Genomic DNA, 15,557 nt, shown 5'->3' with positions numbered 1-15,557 from the left:
GAAGGACAGGCAAGCAAATCCCTGAGCCAAGGAATGCTGGAGGGAGGTAGAAGGTGATTGTAGTCCCTCACAGAGGAGGAAGACTGGCCTGGCTGGAGGTGTCCACCCATGGTAAACATCTCTGCACCACTGAGCAGGGACAGAGGGTGCTGCAGCTTCCCAGGTGGGGTGGCCCCTCAGGTGGCACCACAGGGCTCAGTGTTGGGGCTGCCAGGTTCCATAGTGCCACCTGCCCCTTTCTCAGCCCCATCCCAATGTGCTGGAAGCTGTTTCCTCTCCTCAGATGAAATTCTCCCACCTGGGGCTGCCCAGGAGGGCACAGGACCCCTGCAGGACTGAGTTCACACCCAAGTCCAGAGGCCCAACTGAAATGCAAAAGGCAAACTCCCAAGTGAGTTGTGTAGCTGTGGTGACACTGGAAAGGGCCTGTCTCCAGAGGAAGGTGATGTTCCACCTTCTCCATCAACCAGGACCTGTGAGCTGCCTACACGGCGTGGGATCTCCAGGCCTTCCTTGTGCTCTGCTCTTGGTCTCTGTGTTGTTACAGGGAACATCTATTTCTCAGATTGAATGAGGACACAAGGAGGTGTTGTGACAGCAAGAATAAACACTGGGAGATTAGCCCAAAGCCGTGGGTGACACATCCTTCTGGATTGCAGGACCCAGTGGGGTGACACATCCCTGGGGATTGCAGGACTCACAGAGGCCTCCAGGCAGGTGTGGGGTGGGAGGAAGCAGATGGGGAAGGGAAAAGCACAGAGGGAGGGCAAGGGGCCAGAAACAGAGTGAGCAACACTCAGGGCTGTGTGGGGGCTGGAATCTGTTTGGATTTTGGCGTCAAGGCCTGGAACCAAAGGTCAGTGAACAGTAAGGTAGCTCTGCCCAGCTTGTGATGAGTGGGCTGTTTTCCTAGGGGTGAGCTGTGTGTTTTTGTTGAGTTGGTCACTCACGTGGGCCTTCCTGAGTGCTGAGCTTGCACTAACCCTGCTTGGGATTGAGGTGTGGTCCAGAGGGGTCAGTGGGGGCTGGTCAGCCCCCTCCCTTGAGGGGGCTAAGTGAGCAGGGCCAGTTGCTGCCTGGGCACAGATGCCACTTCACAAGCTCTTCTCAGATGGGTTTGATTCCCTGTGAGCCAGCCCTGAAGCCTTTGAGTCCAGGCTGCTGACCCATTCCCAGCTGCTGCAGAGTGTGTGTGTGAGCAGTGCCTGGGCCCAGCAGTCCTTGTGATTTCCTCTGGGGATTTGACTCTGTCTCTTGGGAACAGGAGAGTGGAGTCTTTGCTCCACAAGTACTTCAAAGAAGCTGCATTCTTGCAAATGCACACAGGCACCTCTCATCAGTCCCTCACACCTGTGAACACCTGGATTCAAAGACCTCAGTTGCATCATTTGGTGGAGTAACAGGGACTTGCATCTGCTGCAGGTCTGCCCCATTACTTTGATGTGACCCCGAGGTGCTCCTGCCCACAGGAACAGTGGCAGTTCACTGGGGATAAATCCTGGAATGGCCCCTGGGTGGCACCAGCTGGGAGAGCTGTTGCTGGGAATCACTCTGGTTGCTTAAATTCGAATTTTTCATGTGGACTTTGATGCAACTTCAGACACGGACAGTAAACTGGCTTTTGGGGGTGAGGGTCTCTGCTTTCCAAGCTCCTCTCGCACCTCCCAGCAGTGCCTGAGCCGGGAAGGCCGAGCAGGCTCTCTCTGCTTGCCCAGCCATGTGAGATCTGCCAGCAGGGCTGGTGGTACAACACCTCCCCTCCCTGCCGACGGAGCCACCGGCACGTCCCGGTGTCACGTCGGCAGCGCCTGTGACTCAGAGATAAGGTGAAGTCACGTTATTTCTCGATCGCTTTAAAAACACGTCCCTGGTCCCGGCGGTCCCGTCCCAGGCACGGCACCAGCCCCACGCACATGAGGTCAACTCCAAAGCAGCACCGCTGCTGCAAAGCAGGGGCTCAGTGGCCTGCAGAGTGGGGCCACTTAGGATAAATCCGTGGATTTTGGTGTAGCCCCTTCGCTGTAGCTCCTCGGGACACTGCAAGCCTGCCGGAGCCCCCCGGGGCAGCAGCGATGCAGCTCGGGGGCCGCATCCAGAGCCTGGCGGTGGAGCTGGAGGGCGGCAGAGCCCACGGGGGCGGGGGGCTGCTGCACGGCCGGGTGCGGCTGCAGCTGCGGGCAGCGCTGCGGCTGCGGGCGCTGGAGGTGAGCGCGCACGGCCGCGCCGCCGTGCACTGGCTCGAGAGCCGCAGCATCGGCCTCAAGGTCGTCTACAGGGACTACTCTGCCTTCCAGACCTTCCTGTGCCGCCGCTGCCAGCTCATCCCGGGTAAGGCTGGGCCGTGGGTTGGGACCCCCGCGCTCCGCAGCAGCCGCTCCGGGTGAGGCTCTGCCCCGATGGGTGTTGCCAACCCACGCGGGGTTGTTTGTCGCTCTTGGACACCCTCTTGGTACCTTGGCCGAGGGTTTCTCTGCGGCTGGTTTCTAGGAGGCTGCCGGGGTAAACGCAGCGTGAAGGGGTTGTGGCTTTTGTCGTGTTTGTGCAGGGAAGTGCAAACACAAGTGCCTGTTGGCAAGTGTGGAAAGAGCACTTAGGAGTTCAATCGATGTTTGTTTTCACTTTTCCGATGCTAGGGCCGCGTGCCCAGCTGGCACGTTGCTTGGATCTGCTGCAAGGGGACAAGCCACTTGAATTCTTTGTATGGTTGGGATGAAATGATCCAGAGCCGAGGGATATGGGACATCTCAGCTGTCCATCCTCTCATTAACTCTGGCTTTTCTTAGGAACATGCATGTCTTTAATCCTCCCCTCCAATGGCAGTGTCACAGCCATGGCTCTGCAGCTTCTCCTCCCCCTTTCTTTCCCGGTTTCTGATGGCCTGTGCTGTTGCCTGTGACCCAGTTGCCTGGCCCTGGAGATGTCTGTAGGACTAATGCTGAGGGCATTTAATTGTGCCTGCAGTCAAGAGCAACCCAGAAAGTGGTGCCAGTCCAATCTGGCAAATATAGAGGTGGCAGGAATAAACTGGAGAGATGGAAAGAGGTTGTAAGCTGCCTTCTTGGAGATGATTTTGTCTCTAGACTGTGCTGGGGGGTCATATTCTTTATTTCTGAATGACTGTGCTGTGCCATCTGCTCCAAACACCTGCATTACTCTGGAATTTCTGTCTTTTAGTAGAGACTCTTCCATGCTCTGCCCAAGGATGGCCCTTGGCAGCTGCAACTCCACAAAGGGTCCTGCTTATAATTAAGGCCATGGGAGAAGCCCTTGCCCTGGGCTCCAGCAGCAAAGGGCCTGAGCACTGGATCATGCAGTGCTTGGCCAGTGTCCCATTAGCTGTGAGGTGACAGAGTTGAGTTTTATTCCCTGTTATCAGTGACTGTAGGGAAGGCAGAAGCTGATGTGAGTGTGCTTGGATTCTGCTGCTGGGGTTGTGTGTGATGGGAGCCCCTGGAGCCGTCTGGAAAAGGGCACTTGGCCAAGGGCTGCAGGAATTGCATGAGCTGCTCAGCCTTACCAGCACCCTGGATACCTGTAGCTCAGAGCTGATGGTTCCTGGCCCTCACCTACTGCACTGGGAGTGTTGAGCTGGGCTATCTGGGGTGTAGAGAGCGTCGACAGAACCTGAGGGATGGGATTTTATTGTCTCTGTGTATACCTGCATTCCTTTTGTGCTTTGTGAGAGGGACACAGGGCACGTGATCACTGGACCATTTTAAGGGAGTGAAGGCTGTGGGCTGTGGAGGGGGGCTGTCCTGCTGCCAAACCTGCCTCCTTCAGATCCTGCTGGGTCCTGCTCTGTCCTCAACATTTCTGGTGTCAGCTGGTGAGAAACGTGCCATCATCCAACAGCCCCTGTGACTGCTCCCTTCTTGGTGCTTCTCGATGAGATCAACTGTGTCTGCGTGGTGTTCCAAAAAGGCAGGTTTTGTCATGGTAACAAGGCACTGCAGAGGAGGGGAGCCGGGCCCAGATAAGCGCCCTCCCTTCTGCTCTCCCCTCAGCTGAGTTTATCTGCAGTTTCCTGGCAGGGTGGTGAGTGCTGGCACTGGGGTGCTGTGCTGAGAGACAAGAAAAAAGGTGAAAGAAGGATGTTCAGGCAGGGCCTTTAAATGTATATTGTGTAACCATCTGAGATAGGGAGCAGGAAGAGAGCAAAAGACGGAGGGTAGTGAGAAAAGGAAGCCCAAAGACAGCCCTGGACTCTTATGCTTGAGGTGATGTGAGGGCAGCCAAGGAAACATAAACATGCAGTGATCTTTCCTGTCCAAGGATTCTGCAGCACTTCCCAAAGAAGTAGTTCCTGCCCTAGGAAGGGACAAACATCCAGAAGCCATTTTATTTTCGTGGAGACACCCAGGAGAGTTATGGCATCAGGGCCCTTGTTCCACTGTGGTGTGGCCCTCGATCAGCACCTTAATCCTCACCCATTTGCAACACTCCCAGATCTGCCAGGGACAGACTGTATTCCTCAGTCTGGGAGTGTGTGCTTGTGCAAGGCTCTCTGTTGTCCCATCTTATCCTCATATTGGGTCAGAGTAGAGACTTGCCTATTTACCTGTTGTGTTCCACTCTCTCTGATTTTCCCGGGTCCCTCATGTGGCTCCGGGGTCATTGAGGAAAAGCCACCAGGTCCCAGCAGCTGGTTAGGGAAGGAGAAGCCCTCTCTGAGCCAGGCAGGGTGTCAGCTCCTGCTGGGACCAGCTGCAGCCTGGTCAGACTCTAGATGGGGCTGAAGAGTTGGAGATCACCCCAGCGCCCAGCCTGGCCTGTGCACCCAGGAGCAATGGTGGCCCCACAGCCCCTGCACCTGGACATTCTGGGAGAGAGGAGAGACCGTCTCCTGGCGTGGGGGTCCCAGAGAGATCAGAGAGGGGCTGCCCACCCCACGTGGAGGCAGCCGGGGCAGCCTGGGCATCGCGTGCGGCTGACACGGGAGGGAGCTGTGCAGGGATCCACATCCCGTGGGCGAAGGCTGAGTCACGGGCCGAGGGGTGTGTGCTGACTGGCAGGAGGGGGAAGGAGGATGCCAAGGAAGGAGAGGGGCCCAGCCAAGGCTCCAGCCCCTCTCAAGAGTCCCCCCACCTCTAATGTCACTGTGGGGACACCAGGCTCCTTCCCAGAGCCAGTGTCACCAAGTGTCAGCAGTTAAGTTGTGCTGTGACGTGCCTTCCTTCCTCCTTTCCCTCCTCCTTTCCCTCGCCCTTTACAGGGTTTGCTATGATTCATGTTTGCTTGTGGCAGCAAATGTTCGTGCACATAAAACAAACCATGGTCCACTTCCCCTGGGGAGGGAGACAGACAATTCCAGCTTGGCTTTGGAGACAGCTAAAGCTGTGCCAGGCATCAGCCCAGCTCATTTTTAGTGGCTGAGATCAACCCAGTTGAGCACAGCAGGTCCTGCCCGGCATGGCTGGGAGCAGCTCAAAAATCCCCAAAACTTCGGCAGCCAAATGCTGAGTAACATTTTTAAGGCCTGTTTTGTCTTATCCCCTGCCCGTGCCCGGGGTGCAGAGCTCTGGTGCTCTGCAAGTATGACAATCATCATTAAAGTGCAAATTTCTATAGCTGCATTAACCCTTTTGGGGGGCACAGACTCCTTTCTCCTTCCTTTTACCACATCTCAGGGTGCTGACAATGCTGATGCCCACCCTGAGAATCACCAGATCTCAATTTCCAAGCTTTCACCCCAGCTGAGCACAAGCAACAGCGGATGCTGCTGACAGAGCAAGTCCTTGTGCCGTTCCTGCCCACGCAGGTGGGATTTGTCGCTGGGTTTTGGAGCAGCACCACCCCAATCCCAGTAGGAGCTGGTGGAGAACCAGCACTTGCCTGGTTAACAGGCACAGGGAAGCAGATTGCTCACCCTGTCCTTGCACAAGCTGAACCCGGGCCAGTTCTTGATTTCTCAGAACTAAGTGAAGTGATGTCCCAGACATCACCGCGTCGCCAGTTGGCCCGGCCATGCCGTGCCGTGCCGTGTGAGGAGCCCAGATCCAGTCGTAGCCTGTTCCGAGCCCTGGGAATGGCTCTTGGGAAAGGAAGGATGAGGGCAATAGAACCAGAGGGGCTGCTGCTCCCCGGGAGGAATCCCCCGGCACAGCCCCCGACCGTGACCCTGGCAGTGGGGGTTTGGGATGAAGATGGGGTGGAATATCAGGATTGGAGCTGGAGGGGGAATTCGGAGGTCAGGAATAGGAGCTGAACGGGAGTTTGGCAGGGCAAGGCTGGAGCTGGAAGTTTGGGCGGCAAGGATGGAAGGCAGAGCAGGGCCTTGGGGTCAAGTTTAAGAACTGCAGGGAGTTTTGGGGGGCACTGAGCAGCACGGCAGCAAACGGGGAGTCACACACTGGGCACTGGCACTGCTCAGCCCCGTGGCTGTGTCCCTGCTCCCGAGCACATTCCCGCGGCACAGCCCCGCGTGGGGATATCTCGGTGCGGTACCGGGAGGGCGTGGGGAGCCCCGCTGGGACTGGACACGCACCCCACAACCAGAACCCCTGCAGGAACCCCCTCCACCCCCGTGCTGGCGAGCTGGGGGAGGCGGTCCGCACATGCTCCCTGCCTTGTTTTGCAGGACCCGGCGGGGCCGCCCCGTCCCGTCCCGTCCCGCCCCGCCGGGGCCGCCCCCGGCCGCGCCGGGCGCTTAAAGCCGGGCTGAGCCGCGCTGTGCCGGGTTGAGCCGCATCGCGCCGGTTCTGGGCAGAGCTGAGCTGCGCCGGGCTTGCCTCGCCATGATTTTCGACCGGCTCAAACGCTTCTCCATCGTGCTGGAGGGCGCGGAGCGGGACGGCCCGGCCGCTTTCAGCCCCGGGCAGGCGGTGTCGGGCCGCGTGGTGCTGGAGCTGGCGGCGGCCGCGCGGCTCGGAGCGCTCCGGCTGCGGGCGATGGGCGCTGCCCGCGTCCACTGGACCGAGTCCCGCAGCGCCGGCTCCAGCACCGCCTACACGCAGAGCTACAGCGACCAGGTGGAGTTTCTGAGCCACCGCGACACGCTGCTGGCACCCCCAGGTACGGCACCCCCTGCCCCGGGTACGGCACCCGAGGGTGCGCACCCCGCTCTCGGCGGGGACAGCGGGGGCACCGGGGATGAAACTGGGAGGGCGTGGGGCAGCCTGGGGCACCCCTGGTGTTGAGTGGTCCAGGCACCCCAGCCAGCTGAAATTTGGGTGCCAGGGACAGCCCAGCTGCTGGGTGCATGGCACCCCAAAACTGCAGAAATCTGGGTGCATGGGGTGCCTTAGGGTCTGAGCACTCGGCAGAATGGGTGTGTAGGTCTCTGCAGACATCTCGAATTCTGAGTCCATCCTGGGGTTCGTGGCTGGACCCGGTTGCTATGCAGGGCACCCTGGTTAGGAACTGCCCCCCACAGGACTCCCCCTTTTCTCTGAGCTCTTCCTAGCAGGAAATTCCAATGAAGGTTCAGGAGCTTATGTTGAGTGGGTGATTGGACTGGGTGATCCCCAGAGATCCCCTCCAACCCCAGGGTGCAAACCGTCTGATGGCATGGGGGGCTTGGCTGGCCACTCTTCCTCCTGGAACTTCTCCTGGCTTGGCTGGGCATCTCTGGAGCAGAGCCCACCTGGGGAAGCTGCCCAGCTCTCTGGGAAGATGCTCCTGGACTGTGCATGTCTGGAGACACGTGGAAAGCAGACAGTGCCCAACCCTTGTGTCACAGCTGCTGCAGTTTAACCCTGGCAGAGATCCTGCTGTGCCCTCGTGCTGCTCCTTTGCCGGGCGCTGCCCATCTCTGCCGCCGATTCACCCAGTTCTGCAGGAGGGACCTTAATCCTCTTCAATCTGTTTTTCCCACAGACAATGGTGAAGCCACTGTCCTGCAGGCAGGGAGGCACGAGTTCCCCTTCACCTTCCAGCTCCCAGAGTAAGTGGACATTTTTCAGGTCACAGGGCATCTTGAAAGTGAGATTCTTTGAGCGAAACCACTCTGAAGTTTGTGGTTGCTCATCTGCAGGACTCTGGTCACCTCCTTCGAGGGGAAGCACGGCAGTGTGCGCTACTGGGTGAAAGCCAAGCTGCACCGGCCCTGGGCAACAGTGAAGAAAGCAAAGAAGGAGTTCACTGTGATTGAACCCATCGACATCAACACGCCCACGCTGCTGGTGAGTGCCCCCTGCTCCACCATCTAAACCTTACCTGGGAAGCCCATGTCTGCCTGGGCCTGATTTCCAGAGGGAATTTTACCCCCCCTGTAAGTTATGCCCTCCAGCATTACCTGGGCTGGGCAGAGGTCAGCTGTGCCTCTTTGTTTTTTGGAAACTTGAATGCGTTGCAACAGCATCTTGCATCAGATACCTGAGAAATTGCTGATGCTCCCTGGCAGGTTCTTGGTGCCAGGGAGGTGATTGCTTTGAGTTTCATCCTTACTTACTAAACAGCTTAAATATTTCCCCTTCTCCAGGCTCCCCAGGCAGGTGCTAAGGAGAAACTTGCTCGTGCCTGGTACTGCAATCGTGGCCAGGTCTCTGTGACTGCCAAGATTGACCGAAAAGGATACACCCCAGGTGAGATGAGGGGCTGGTGCCCTCAAACCTTGGTAGGCCCTGGAGCAGATCCCAGGGAAGGGAATTTGGGGTCACTGTGAGCTGGGTTCTTCTGTGGCACGAAATCAGTCAAAGCTTTAGTGTGTGGACCTGGTGTATACGGCCTCCTTGGGATGCCCCTCCTGGTTTAATCCATGTGCCTGCAGTGCTGGATAGCATTGTCAAGCCTCGGTGATCCTGTGCAGGAATTCCTTGAGGCAGGACTGGGCTGTCTCCCCTCCTCCAACATGTGTGTCTGTTTTGGCAGGTGAGGTCATCCCTATCTTTGCTGAGATCGACAACTGCACGAGCCGAGCCGTGGTGCCCAAGGCAGCCATAATCCAGACTCAGACCTTCGTGGCTCGGGGCACCAGGAAGCAGAAGAGGCTGGTGGTGACCAGCATCACGGGGGATTCCATTCCAGCAGGGAAGCGGGAAGTGTGGCACGGGCGGGCGCTCAAGATCCCGCCAGTGGGGCCATCCATCCTTCAGTGCCGCATCCTCCAGGTGGAATATTCCCTGAAGGTGAGGGAGCTCACCAGGAGCTTTGCAGGCAGCTGCAAGAATTCCCTCCTGGCCAGCTCACCGGCCCCTAGTGAGAAAACACCACAGCTAAGCTTCCCTGCTGCCTCCTGTCTCTGCAGGTTTGTGTGGATATTCCTGGCACATCCAAGCTGCTGCTTGAACTGCCACTTGTCATCGGAACCATCCCACTGCATCCGTTTGGGAGCCGCACATCCAGTGTCAGCAGCGAGTACAGCGTCAACCTGGACTGGCTGAGCAGCATCCCAGAGCAGCCAGAGGGTGAGCATCTCCCTCTCCCCTGGATAAACCCCCTGGTCAGTCCAGTAAGGGTCAGACAAAGTTCTCAACTGGACTAGCTCTTGCCTTTTGGTTTTGTTTTTTCACTTAGTTTTTTGGTTGTGGTGCTGAATCTCCCAGGTTCCCTTGCCAGGGGACCGGGAAAGTTTGGGATATAGTCGATCAGTTTTACCTGCATATCTCCCATTAATAGGGAGTTTCCTCTTCCCTGATGGTTGTCCTTTCTCTTCAGCCCCCCCTGAGTACTCGGCAGTGGTGTCCAGCCCTGAGGCTGAGCAGAGCCTGGCCCCGCCATGCCGCAGCGAGCTCGGCGACATCCTCGAGGGTCCCTTCTTTGCCTACATCCAGGAATTCCGCTTCCGACCTCCTCCTCTGTATTCAGAGGTAACACATCCCCCTGGGCTGGGAGGCTGCTGGAGATGGCTGGAAAGCACCCACTGCTGAGGTTTCTGACTCTAACCTTGGCTTTGCAGGTTGATCCTAACCCCCAGTCCGACGGCATCCGCCCGCGCTGCATGACCTGTTGAGAGAAGTGCGTTGAATGAGGCTGACAGTGTGGTGTACCCTTGGGATGGAAGCTTGCCCACCCTCACAGTGCTTCGGGCTGGAAATGAGCCTGTGGTGCCCATGAGACCAGATCTTCTGCAGCACCAAGACTCTGGCTCTGCTCGTGGCCCTCGGCTGCTCCTGTCGTGACTGTCCCCAGACCCACACCCAGCGCCATGTCGTGGCCTCGGGCGTGGGAGGAGAACATGACGGACCTGGCGGTGTGGAGCGGCTGGGCAGGACATGGAGGGTTGGTAACTGCCCCAGGATTTGGGGGTTAGAACAGGGAATACCCAGCACAAGCCGAGATTGCTCTCCCCTTGCCTGCAGTGCTGAGCTCTGACAGCTCTTGTCGCAGAAAACAGGAGCTTGGAGGCAATTCTCAGGATTACAGAGAATGTTTGGATGGTGCTCAGGGCTGAGCCTTGGGGCAGTGCAGGCACAGCCCTTTGCCTGCAGCTCACCACGACTGCAGGGCCCTGAGGAAGTGAAAAGCCTTTTCCTGGCCAGATGAAGCAGAGGCTTTGGCTGCTGCTGATAATCCTTGCCAAAGGCTGTGGGTGCCTGCGGGGGCAATGGTTTGAGCTGCTTACCCAAACTGTGAAGGCTTCCCAGGGCTGTTACCAGGACTTGGGGAATGAATTTATGATCTGTGGCAGCGTTTTGGTGCCATTTACCAGGAACAGGAAAGCTGATTCCTGTTTGTCAGCACCAAACCTGTGCAATGTGCTGGTGCCTCCCCCATGATAGGGCTGAAACCAGCCCCCAAACTGGGACCACCATGGGGGCTTGGAGCTGTGGCTGGTGGCCAAGGAAAAGAGAAGCCTAATCCAAGGCTGGTGGCAGCCACAGATGTTGATGGGAGATGTGGAGTTGGAATGAATCTTTCAGGGCCAGGAGTCCTGTTCAGAACGGGCCTGATCCTGTGCCCACAGAGGGGTCAGTTGCCCTGGTGGGATGAGGAGACAGCAGCAACCTGTGTTCACTGGAGTGGAGCTGGTGAGCTGTGGGTGTTGCAGCAACAAGTGTGTGCCAGGGGCTGACCCTGCTTGTTTCAGGGTGACCTGAGCAGAGTTTGGGGTCTGAGGACCTTTGCATTCCCTCTCTGAGACAATCCTTGGCCATGCACATCCAAAGCCAGCGTGCCTTGGGCTCCAGGCTGGGGCCACCTCTGCTCGCTGGGATTGCTCAGATGAGTCTTTTCTATCTGTGAACACTTTTGTAATGACCACTCTTGTCTCTACTTATTTTTTATGACTTTTTTGTGAGGAATTTTTGTCTGAAATAAATTCTTCTAACTGTTGCCTGCATAGTTTTCTGTTCCCCTTTCTGCCTCCTGTTGTCCAGAGCTGTGTGGCTGGTGGGAGTTGGGAGTGCTCCCTTGTCCTTACTTGATCACCCCACAGCCACCCAGCTCCACCTTGTGCCCAGTCCCACTGTGCACTGGGATTTACTGGGTCACTCAGCCAGCACTGCTCCCCCTCAGGATTGGTCCCTCATGCCTTTGGCTCCTCCACAGCTGTGCAGGTTTGGCCCTTTTCCCATTACCTGGGATGCAGGGCTGCGAGCAAACCTGTTGCGGTTTTCCCCTCTTACTTCCTGTTTGTGTTCAGGCTTTTGGAGGACAGACACCCTTTCCTCCGTCCTGAGCCTGGCAGGGACCCAGCAGGTCCAGCTGGGAGCTGGGACTTTCCTGCATTGGCTCAGCCAGCCCCAAGGAGAGTTGGGATCAGTCTGTGCTGTGCTGGCTGGGAACTGCTGCCGTGTGGGAAGGGCAGGGAGGCTCCTTCACCTGCTTCCTCCAGCTGGGATTTGGTTTTTAACAGCATTTCTGTGCTCCAGCACAGCAACTCCTGGTGCATGCAAAGCAAGGCTCAAGTCAAGGCCTTAGTTTTGTCTTCCACAGACTGTGCTGCCCAGAAATATTGCCACTGCAATGTGATCCACCCCCCACCCCATCCCTTTATTTTTCTGTTTGCTGAGCTGCTCAGCACCACAACTGCATCCAAGCATGTGCTCCTGCCCTGGGCCATGGGAGAGAACTCATCCCTGTGTTTGCCTGAGAGAACCTGGTGCTCCTGCAACCTTTATTCAAATCTGCTTTTTATTTGGCATCCCTGGTGCTCCGAGTAATTTCCCCTGGAGGAGGATTAACCAGCCTTTCAGGGAATTTGTTTGCATCCTCCTGCGGGGAGATCATGCCTGGATCTGCCACTGGCAGCGGGTGCTGTGTGGCCTCTTGGGGGTTTTGGTGATATCAAAGGGGACATGAAACACAGCATTGCACCCCCCTGGGTGAAGATCCCTCCAAAACAAGCCCTGTGACCCGGCTGACTGCAGCCTGGCACAAGGGGACCATTCTGTGCTGGCAAACACCGGGCAGCAGAGATGGCCGTGGGCTGCTGGTCAGCCCCGGATCATCTGCCCCGGCTGCACAAGGGGGTGTTTATTCCCGGGGCCGGAGGGGGAGGCGAGTGCCCCTCACCCCGTCGGTCCTGCTGTTTCTTTCTGGGAAAGGACGTCACACGGTGACGGGGATGGGGACAGGCCATGCCGGGCCGGGGAACCCAATGCCGGTGGGCACCGCTCCCGGCCCTGCTGTGGGAGAGATCTTTCCAGCAGGGATTCTTGGAGATGCCTCCAGGTTTTTCTCGTACAGTCGGGCAGCAGCGCAGTGAGGCGGGGGGCATGGCCAGGCTGGGGCTCCTGCCAGGAAAGGGCTGAATCCTGGAGGGGCTAAAAATACCTCGTGTGGACATTGGGAGCCGGGGCACGGTGCAGACCCCCCCAGGCGGTGCTTTCACAACCGCTGGCAGGGCTGCCGTGCTCTCTCCAACCTTCTGTTGTTTATTTCCTCCGGCTCCAAAGTCCTGATTGAACAGGCCAGGCCGGGCTGTTCTCTGGTTTATTGGCACGGGGGGTTGGGGCACACGGAGCTCCCTGGGGGTCTGTCCAGCCGGCGTGGCCCCGTGCCACGGAGACCCGATCCCAGGCGGGAGGCGCGTGATGCAATTACAGTGCCGGGATTATTTATAGCTCTTGGCCCAGTGCGCTGGAAAATGCTGCCCAGACCACCCGGCAGAATCTGCTCCTTGTGAGGGTCACACCTCCACCCCCCAACTCTGCTCCTCTCTTTCCTTTTTGCCCTTCAGTCCCAAAATGTGGGATCCCGGTGTGCTGGCTACAGGTTTGCTGGGACACCTCTACCCTCCATCGCAGCTCCTGGACCCTCAGGGGGACACCTCCCACTACACCTCCACGGCTCTGCAGGTTGCTGGGACCCCCCTCCCCCTCCCCAGCTGTAACTCACAGCCCAGTTGTTGTGACCCTGTCCCTGCAGCTCATGGATCCACAGGGTGCTGGGAACCCCCGGCTGCAGCTCCGGGCCTTGCAGCCCCTTTCTGCAGCACGTTGAGGGGCTGCTCCTTCCCCACACCCCTCCCCATCCCCAGAGGGATGCTCAGGCACATCCCGGGGGCTGCAGCCTTCACTCGAGGCTGTTGTGCTCCAGCCGGGGGTCAGTGGCATGGGGTCAGTGTCGGGGGGATCAGTGTGGAGGCATCAGTGGCGTGGGTCAATGTCGTGGGGTCAATGTCAGGGGGTCATTGTTGTGGGGTCAGTGTCGGCGGGTCAGTGTTGGGGTGGTCATTGTCGGGAGGTCAGTGGCATGGGGTCAGTGTCAGTGGGTCAGTGTCAGGGGGTCAGTGTTGTGGTGTCAGTGTCAGTGGGTCAGTGTCAGGGGGTCAGTGTCGTGGGGTCAGTGTCATGGGATCAGTGTCGGGGAGTCAGTGTCAGGGGGTCAGAATTGGGAGGTCAGTGTCGGAGGATCAGAGTTGGGGGATCAGAGTTGGGGGTCAGTGTCGGGAGGTCAGTGTCGGGGGGGTCAGTGTCGGGGGGTCAGGGTCAGTGGGTCAGTGTCAGGGGGTCCGTGTCGTGGGGTCAGTGTCATGGGATCAGTGTCGGGGAGTCAGTGTCAGGGGGTCAGAATTGGGAGGTCAGTGTCGGAGGATCAGAGTTGGGGGATCAGAGTTGGGGGTCAGTGTCGGGAGGTCAGTGTCAGGTCAGTGGCGTGGGGTCAGAGTTGGGGGATCAGAGTTGGGGGTCAGTGTCGGGAGGTCAGTGTCGGGGAGTCAGTGGCGTGGGGTCAGTGTCGGGGGGTCGGTGGCATGGGGTCAGTGGTGTGGGGTCCGAGGTGGCCGTGCCACGGGGAGGGTGACACGCGAAACTTGCGGCCATCCCGGCGCTGGCAGGGACAGAATGTGCCCAAGCTGGCACAGCCCTGCGATGGCCGGGATTAACTGCGCCGCTGCTGCCTCCGGTCCCGGCGCCCGTCCAGCTCCCAAAACAAGCACCGCCTTCCCCCATCCCAGCTGGGCTGAGCCCTGCGGGGTACAGCTTACCCCAAAACCTGCCCAGGGGCACCCGCTGGGGGCTGTTCTGTTTGCATGGGGGGCGGAAGGTGATGATAAATCTGGATTTTGGCTGGAGAGGGATGCCGTGCTCCGTCCCTGCGCAGGGGACGGGGTTCACACACAGCCCAAATTCAGCATCTTTGCGCCGGTGGGATGGGGGGCTGGCGGCGCTCGCACCCAGGGGAGCAGCGCTCAGTGCTGATGGGGGCTCAGAGGGTACTGTGCAACCCCGGGTTATGAGTCCCTGAGCACCTCGGGGACACGCACAGCCCCCGGCAGCACCAGGCCTTGCTTTGGGATTGCTCCAACCTCCGCCTCGGGGCTGCGGATGGCACGGCTTGGCGCTGGCAGCATCTCAGGGCGCTGGGGCTCTGGGGACAACTTCCAGCGCAGCAGCAGGGCCTGCCAGGGCTCCAGGAAGCACCGAGCATCCCGACGTGCCGGGGCGGCAGCGCGGGCGCCCCTCCGCCCGCTGACTCAGCCGCCTGTTTGCCGGAGCCGCTCCCGCCCACGGAAACCGCAGGCAAAGTCCCCGCATCCCTGCCCGGGGCTTTCCCCGCCGGCTCGACAGGAATCGCAGCTTTGCCCAGCCTGGTGCGGGCAGTGAGCCCCTCTGGGTGCGGGGGGAAACTGCGGAGCAACCGCCCTCGGTTTATGCCAAAAAATGGAGTCTGGAGCAGCCGGATGGACGTGTTGCACGTGCCACATGTCCTGTCCCCTGCCAGCATCCTGCCAGCGGGATCGTGGACCGGGACACCCCACAAACCCCGATGGCAGCGGGTGCGACTGGTGCCAGCCTTGTCACAGGGAGCAAACCACCTCCTTTATTCACTCTGTCAAACCACCTCTATTCACTCTATCAAACCCAACCCCTTGTTTTTTCGGCTCTGACCTCCCCCTCCTCATTTGGGGTCCCTCGCTGTGGCACTGCTCGGCCCCTTGCATAGTCACTCCTCTCTCCCTCCTTTCCTCGGGCAATGGAAAATTTTTATGACTTTTTGACTTTTATCCAGTTGTTTGGGAGCGAGGAAGGGGCCGGCGCCGCGCACAAACATGTCTATGTATAAACACCGGGGACTGTATCAGGGAAGGAGCCGCTGGCACCGGCCCCTCCCCACCGAGCCGGGTGTCCCCTCTCGCTCCGGGACCCCAGTGCGGCGCTCCGTGCTCGGTGACCCGAAACCGTCCCTGCGGGGACACAAATATTTTGGCTTTGCTAAAAAACAAAGCAAAACAA

The 15,557-nt window shown here is 58.7% G+C and overlaps 1 protein-coding gene across 2 annotated transcripts; it reads left to right on the top strand.

The window, feature by feature from the left end:
• The first annotated feature begins 1,890 nt into the window (after positions 1–1,890).
• ARRDC2 (arrestin domain containing 2) lies at positions 1,891–11,211 on the top strand. 2 transcript variants are annotated; one of them, XM_071578200.1, is made up of 8 exons: positions 1,891–2,328; positions 7,816–7,882; positions 7,973–8,120; positions 8,420–8,522; positions 8,809–9,065; positions 9,185–9,344; positions 9,595–9,746; positions 9,836–11,211. In XM_071578200.1, exons 1-8 carry the CDS (start codon positions 2,073–2,075, stop codon positions 9,887–9,889), a joined length of 1,197 nt encoding a protein of 398 aa, XP_071434301.1. In that variant the 5' UTR covers positions 1,891–2,072; the 3' UTR covers positions 9,890–11,211. The 2 variants fall into 2 exon arrangements, with proteins under 2 accessions (XP_071434301.1, XP_071434300.1); XM_071578199.1 differs by lacking the exon at positions 1,891–2,328 and adding an exon at positions 6,637–7,011.
• The last annotated feature ends 4,346 nt before the right edge of the window (positions 11,212–15,557 follow it).

Source organism: Pithys albifrons, chromosome 27, assembly GCF_047495875.1.
Source record: "Pithys albifrons albifrons isolate INPA30051 chromosome 27, PitAlb_v1, whole genome shotgun sequence".
In the NCBI taxonomy this organism is placed as follows: Eukaryota; Metazoa; Chordata; class Aves; order Passeriformes; family Thamnophilidae; genus Pithys; species Pithys albifrons.
The sequence above is the reverse complement of the archived record's forward strand: the minus strand, read 5'-3'. Positions and strand labels throughout refer to the sequence as shown.